General features: G+C 49.4%; 1 protein-coding gene across 1 annotated transcript in view; it reads left to right on the top strand.

The window, feature by feature from the left end:
* The first annotated feature begins 48 nt into the window (after positions 1 to 48).
* Positions 49 to 7,615, top strand: part of CENPN (centromere protein N) — a 54,526-nt gene continuing 46,959 nt past the window's right edge. The window contains exons 1-2 of the mRNA XM_068260381.1: positions 49 to 192; positions 6,374 to 6,554. Of these exons, the coding sequence (XP_068116482.1) occupies positions 146 to 192; positions 6,374 to 6,554 (228 nt within the window). The 5' untranslated portion in view covers positions 49 to 145. The remainder of the gene's footprint in view (positions 193 to 6,373; positions 6,555 to 7,615) is intronic.

Genomic DNA, 7,615 nt, shown 5'->3' with positions numbered 1-7,615 from the left:
CGGGCGGGTCTTACTCGTCACTATGCGCCCTGGATTAGCGTACACCGGGGGGTGCTGGGAGGGGGGGCGCATGGAGATGATGTCGGCAGTAGGCGACGCGGTGATGGAGTGTGATTGGCCCGTTTGAACGGGAAGTGTTGGCGCTATGGCGGCGCCAGCCGGGAGTGCACAGTATGGGCGGAGGCGGCAAAGGTGGGTAAACCGACTATAGGAGATAATAGATTGACATAGCAGGGCTGGAGCCTCCTAGGAGAGCTGCAGTGCTGAGGATCGCAGCGGCGCCGCCTCAGGCTCAGCACAGGATGGAGCTGCCCCATATGAGTACATTCCAGATTCTCAAAGGGCCACACTGAAGTCTCACACCTGTAATCTGTAGCATATGTTAGGAGGAAGTAGCTGCATTGCAACCAATTAAGAGCCAGCTGCTTCTCTGATGTGTCATCTACATGGATTATGGTACTCTGAGGGGATCTGGTACATTATAGTCAATGGATCTGCAAACTTGGCTCTCCAGCTGTTAAAAGAGAACCCGAGGTGGGATTTATAAATTCTATTAGCACACAGAGGCTGGATCTGCATATAATGCCCAGCCTCTGTTGCTATACTGTCTCCCCCCAGGTCCCCCATAAATCAAACCACCGTGCTAGTGACCTGCAGCATGTCGCTAGAAAGCTGCTTACATCCACACTGTCACTAGTGATGGGTCGTTCGCGAACGAGCCGACTCTTTGCTGCGAACGACAAGAGCCGACTCCCACTTTGAGAAGAGCCGATACCTCAGCTGCCCCACATAGCCCTGCTTTGCTATGTAATAAAGGGCGCTGAGGCATGCTGGGAGATGTAGTCCTCCTCTTGCAGGTTGTAGGAGTGTATGGGGCGGAGCAGAGCAGTAGCAGGAGGCATTGCCCCAGTCATGGAAGCAGTCTGGAGTTGTCATGGAGACGGGGCTTTTACGCTGATTCTGAGTGGTGTCTAGTGATAGTTAATGAAGAGCCGATTGAGAGCCGTAAGAGCCGGCTCTTTAAAGAGACTCTGAAGCGAGAATAAATCTCGCTTCAGAGCTCATAGTTAGCAGGGGCATGTGTGCCCCTGCTAAAACGCCGCTATCCCGTGGCTAAACGGGGGTCCCTAACCCCCCAGAAATCCCCTCCGTGCAGCCGGGGATCTCTTCCTGATTGAGGCAGGGCTAACTGCCGCAGTCCTGCCCCACGTGCGTCTGTCAGCGCGTATCTCCGCCTCTCCCCTGCCCCTCTCAGTCTTCCTTCACTGAGAGGGGCGGGGGAGAGGCGGCGATGTGCCGCTGATAGACGGCGGTGAGAGCAGGGCTGCAGCCGTTAGCCCTGCCTGAAGAGCAGCAATTTTGCTGGGGGGGGGTGAAGGGACCCCCGTTTAGCCGTGGGATAGCGGTGTTTTAGCAGGGGCACACATGCCCCTGCTAACTATGAGCTCTGAAGCGAGAATTATTCTCGCTTCAGTGTCTCTTTAATGGGAGCCGATTCAGAAGAGCCGATTCTCTGAGAAGAGCCGGAATTCCCATCACTAACTGTCACTCTCTGCTGCTCCCCTGCCTCCTCCATATTTCCGCTCCTCGCCTGCGTTTCTTCCATCCTATCAGCGGGGAGGGAAGGGTCGCAGGCGGCGATATAGAGGAGGCGGGGGAGCTGCGGAGAGTGACAGTGTGGATGTAAACAACTTGCATTTATAGGGAACAGCAGAGCGCAGGGGGGGGGGGGGGGACGACAGTATAGCAACAGAGGCTGGGCATTATATGCAGACTCAGCCTCTGTGTGCTGATAGGATTATTACAACCCACCTCGTGTTCTCTTTAAGGAACTACAAGGCCCACAATGCATTGCGGGAGTCTGACAGTCATGATTCATTAAAGGACTACTGTAAGGGGGTAGGGGGAAAAAGAGTTGAACTTACCTGGGGCTTCTAACTGTCCCCCACAGACGTCCTGTGCCTGCGCAGCCACTCGCCAATGCTCAGGTCTCTGCCGCCGGCTCACTTCCAGAATTTCCGACTTCAAAGTCGGAAAACCACTGCGCCTGCAGGGCCGCGTCCTCGTTCCTGCTGACGTCACTGAGAGCGTGCTATGCAGTCGCAGACCTACTGTGCCTGCAGTACACTCCCTGTGGCGTCAGCAGGAGTTGAGGACATTCCAGAAGTAAACCGGCAGCGGGGTCTGGAGCATCGGTGAGTGGCTGCGCAGGCACAGGACGTCTGAGGGGGACCATTACAAGCCCCAGGTAAGTTCAGCTCTTTTCCCCCCTACCGTACTCATTTAAGGCAAATGCGTTGTGGGACTTGTAGTTGGAGAGCCAAGTTTGCAGATCACTGTTATAGTCCAGTCCAATAAGATTTCATAGCTTCCAACTGTCCTTCTTTTGGAGGGACAGTCACTCTTTGGGAACCCTGTCCCTCTTCCTCCCTCATTTATCCCTGTTTCAGGAGTGATGTACAGATCTTCGTAAATATTTGTAGTTTTTTTTTTCCTTCAGGGCTTTCCTGTCGCCATGGCGACGAACGGAATGACGTTGTGACGTCACAGGGAGTCCCGATCCACTCCATAGCGTAGCCTGGCGGCGATTGGCCAGTCTGCGCACGGGGTCTGCGGGGGGGGGGGGGCTCTTTCGCGGCGGGTATCGGCGGCGGCGATCAGAGAAACACGCAGCTAGCAAAGTGCTAGCTGCGTGTTTAAAAAAAAATTATTAAAATCGGCCCACCAGAGCCTGAGCGGTGCCCTGCGGCGTTACTGGACGAGCTGAGCTTGTCCGTAACGCCCAGGAGTTTAATAGCCCACTAGAATCTATCATCTTCCTAGATGTAGCACTAGGTTATTGTACCGTGTTACAGTGTTCTCCCCAGAGCCAAATGAGTGGGCGCGCCGCCCGGGTAAGATTACACTCCCGCCCGGCTGCCAACACGTGGCTGTAATTAAAGCTCGGACTGTTCTGCTCCTCTGCGTCATAAATCCCAGCCGGCTGACAGCACGTGCCTGTGAATAGTGAAGCCCGGAGCCCCGGACTGTTCTGCTCCTCAGTGTACGAGATCTCGTTGAGCTCGTACAGTCATTGAATTAGCATGGACTGGGCGGAGCCATTTACATCCTCATCAGGCAGCCGCTGTGTTCCCACTCCCAGGATCGTAAGTCAGAAAGCCAGTCAATGAGTGAAGTTGCGGGTCGGGGAATGGGATTCAGGAGGGGAATGTTATATGTGCCTGCAGCTTCTGTGTGAGTTTATGTGTGAGAGCAGCCCTGCTGTCCCCCTTACCCCCCTCCATTCTGAAACTGTTCTCTGGAAGCAGCCAGGGAGACCAGCTGTAAAGCCATTCAGCCAGAACTTCTCCCTACCCCCCTCCAGGCAGGACTGATAAGGACCTGGGGCTTGCAGAGATGAGACTGCAGGGTCATAATGCTGACCTGCTAAAGTAAAGGTGCCCATACATCTAGTGATGATGGGCAGATTCAATCAAGAGACAAATCTCTCGCTGATCAAATCTGATTAGAGAGAGATCTGTTGGGTGCCCATACACTGCAGGTCAATTCCCGATTGATTTCAGCTTGAAATCTCTCAGGAATCATCCGAATCCGCCGCCTCGCCCCTTCTGGTGTATAAGTGTACCCCCTGTGTGTGCATTTATACATTACCTGTCCTGTGTCACCCACTGCATGGTGCCCATCTGTCTGCCGCTTCCTGCTCCTCCATTTGCATGTCACATGCTGCAGGCGTTTATTGCGTGGCGTGTGTGACATCACTCGTGCTATACGTCGGCAGCGTGAGGCACAAATGGAAGAGGAAGAAGCTGAATACAGATGGGTACTGTGCAGGGGGCAACAGAGGACAGGTAATGTAGAAATACACACGGGGCACATTTACACACTTTGTGAACAGCGCTGTGGGTTTCGTAGTTCATCCCAATAAGATATCGCTCACTGTTACCGCGCACACCCGATCAAACATGGTGGGCCAGCATCTTGCAGCATGTCTGTCGTCATAAAATATAGATTTTTACTTACCTGGGACCTGTAGTCCTTCAGCTCCCTCGCTGTCCTCCCAGTCTGCTCTATTATGTGTTCCTCCAAAATCTAGCTGGCTGGGCTACTGCGCATGTGCTGTCCTGGCCACGTGCCTCCTCAATTGTGCATCCGTGTCCTGGAGCATTCTGTGCATGCATATTTGAGACATTTTACAAACTGCGGATGCCCAGAACGCTGCTGGCCATGGGAACTGAATCGAGGAGGTGCGTGAAGCTGGCACAGCACATAGTGTGACAGCTGCACAACAGAAAGGACCTGGGGGACAGCAAGGCACCTGAAGGACTACAGGGGGCTGGAAGACGCCCCAGGTAAGTAACATTTAACGTCTTTCCCTCACTTTAGGTCTTCTTTAATTACTAATTTAATCCTACCATAGTCTAATGTCCTATCATATTAGTATTATTATGTATTTATTTAGCACTGCCATCTCCAGCAGCACTTTACAGAGTACATAGTCATGTCACTGGCTGTCCTCAGAGGAGCTTACAATCTAATCCTTTCATGGTCTAATATCCTACCATATTTATTATGATGCATTTATAGCACTGACATCTTCTGACACACTTTACAGACTACATAGTCATGTCACTGACTGTCCGTAGAGGAGCTCACAATCTAATCCTACCATAGTCGTAGTCTAATGTCCTACCATATTATTATTATGTATTTATATAGCACTGACCTCTCCTGTAGCACATTACAGAGTACATAGTTATGTCACTGCCTGACTGTACTCAGAGGAGCTCACAATCTAATCCTACCATAGTCATAGTCTAATGTCCTACCATATTATTATGTATTTATATAGCACTGACATCCTGCGCAGCACTTTACAGAGTACATAGTCATGTCACTAACTGTCCTCAGAGGAGCTTACACTCTAATCCTGTCATAGTCTAATGTCCTACCATATTATTATGTATTTATATAGCACTGACATCTTCTGCAGCACTTTACAGAGTACATAGTCATGCCACTGACTTTCCTCAGAGGAGCTCACAATCTAATCCTGCCATAGTCATAGCTCCGCCTAAGCCACGCCCACATCCAATTTTTTGCGCTGGCCCTTCATTCCCCTGGTTGCTCCCCACCCGGCTACTTTTTCATGCCACACGGCTGGAAAAAAATTCTGGGGAGAACACTGGTGTTAGCCATCAGTAAAAGCAAGACGTTTCAAATCAGGATGATACCATTTATTGGATAACGTAAAAGAATAGAATTAAGGGCTTGTTCACACTACATGAGCTTTTCTGAGCGCTTTGTGATTTTAAAAGCTTTTGCTAATGTTATCCCAGGTGTGTGTTCACACTGGAGCAATGTGATTTTGTAAAAATCCCCCATAACATTGCATTAGCAAGAGCTTTTTAAAATCACTAGCACTTAAAAAGTTCTTGTAGTGTGAACAAGGCCTAAGCAAGCTTTGGGCTGAATAGCCTTCGTCGGTCTTCGATCCCCTTTTGATTTTGCATGTATATAGTTGGCTGTTGCAATATCTTGTGAGCAAGGCTGTGGAGTCGGTACAAAAATCTTCCAACTCTGACTTCTCAGTTTCTGAAACCATGACTCCGACTTCTCAGTTTCTGAAACCACGACTCCGGGTACCCAAAATTGCTCAGACTCCGACTCCTCGACTCCTTAGTCTAATACTTAACAGGGCTGTGGATTTTGTACAAAAATCATGCGACTCCCGACTCCGACTCCTCAGTTTCTGAAACCACGACTCCGACTCCAACTCCGGGTGCCCAAAATTGCCCCGACTCCTTGACTCCGACTCTGCAGCCCTGCTTGTGAGCAAACAGGATTGAAGCCCAACAAAGACTATACAGCCGAAAGCTTGCTTACGCCTTGTTCAAATCATAAATCGCAATCACTGATGCCAGCGTTTTACCTGCGCGTTAGCTTTTTTTGTACATCGCTTTTCTAAGGCAGGGAGGTAAATATTTACAGCTCCAGCGCAGTAGCGGCTCTCGGCTCGGACTAAGGCGGAAATAGCCAATCCCAATTGGGTCTGCAGTAGAGCGGACCCTATAAGGCTCGACTATTTCCGCTTTATCCCATCGGGAAGCTACTACTGCGCTAGAGCTGGGGAAGGTAAATATTGCAGGCGCTACTGCGAATGCGCCACAGCACGGCAATTTGTCGGTTGTTGTTTTTGGTTGGGGGTCCAGCACTGCTTCCGTGGTACGGAGGAGGACTGGGGAAGCCTCGATAGGCTCCAGAGGCTTTCCCCTCCCCAGGTAAGTACCCCCCAGGGGCACTTTTTATGTTATGGTCTCTTTAATTCTGTGCAGAGTATGTAAGAAATGTGAACATTAGTTTGTTTTCTTCTCAGAATTCCCCCCATAGATGAACGTGTTGCTGAACTTATTAAGCGGACGGTGCAGAAGATACCACTTGCTGAGATGAGGACCATATTGAAGGCTTGGGGGTTTTTAACAGATCAGGACCTCCAGTCATTGGTTCAGACGAGAATAAAGGAAAATATCGCCTTACACGTGGTTCAGCTTTGTGAGGTACTCCACACGCTAGTTATATTTTAACCAGTGCTGTATAATGCTGCATACACACTTGAGATAAAAGTCTTTGGAAAATGCAAGATCACAGACCAATTTTACCCCCTTCCATGTAGTATGAGAGCCATACTCTACACAGTCTATTCTATGGAGCTGCACTCCCCATCAAATAAAATCTTTGCAAGATGCTGCACACAAAGATGCCTGTACACACTCAAAAGATCATTATCTGCAAAAGATCTGTTCCTGCAAAAGATCTGTTCCTGCAAAAGGCATTCATAGTCTATGATATCTGCAGATCCTCATACACACCTAGTTTAACAGACAATCATCTGCAGATCAGTTCCACCAGGATGGATTTTCAGATCTGCAGATGATTGCCAGAAATGCAGATGAAGTCTGTTAAACAAGGTGTGTATGATGATCTGCAGATCTCATAGACTATGAATGCATTTTGCAGGAACAGAGCTTTTGCAGATAATGATCTTTTGAGTGTGTACGGGCATCTTTGTGTGCAGCATCTTGCAAAGATTTTATCTGATGGGGAGTTCAGCTCCATAGAATAGACTGTGTAGCGTATGGCTCTCATACTACATGGAATGGGGTACAATTGGTCTGTGATCTTGCCTTTTCCAAAGACTTTTATCTCAAGTGTGTATGAAGCATAAGGGTTGTTTCACATTATGATGGAAAAGGTCATTTTTTGGCATTCATGCAAAAAACAGCGCTGTGAGATTTGGGTGCAGGGTAAAGGTGAAAACCAGCTCACCATGCTCCTGCACAAGTCTCAGAGACGTTCATTATTATCCCCTCTCCAGGTCGCCATGGACTCGGATTAAGATGTAATTTGGCTACCAGCTGCTGGTGGGCGAATTACACTGTTTTTAAAGTAATTTGGGGCCCATCTTTTGTCGGCGTCCAAATGACTGTCTGACCAGCGTTACAGCTGTAATTTGCATTATGGCCTCTGGTGCCACATCGTGCACCCAAATTTCCCTGCACCCATTTTTTTTTGTCTGTATTCCTGTATTGGAGCCAATGCAAAAACAAAGGTGTCAATC

Source organism: Hyperolius riggenbachi, chromosome 11, assembly GCF_040937935.1.
Source record: "Hyperolius riggenbachi isolate aHypRig1 chromosome 11, aHypRig1.pri, whole genome shotgun sequence".
Classification (NCBI taxonomy): Eukaryota; Metazoa; Chordata; class Amphibia; order Anura; family Hyperoliidae; genus Hyperolius; species Hyperolius riggenbachi.
Note: the sequence above shows the minus strand (reverse complement) of the source record. Positions and strands in the feature narration are given on the sequence as shown.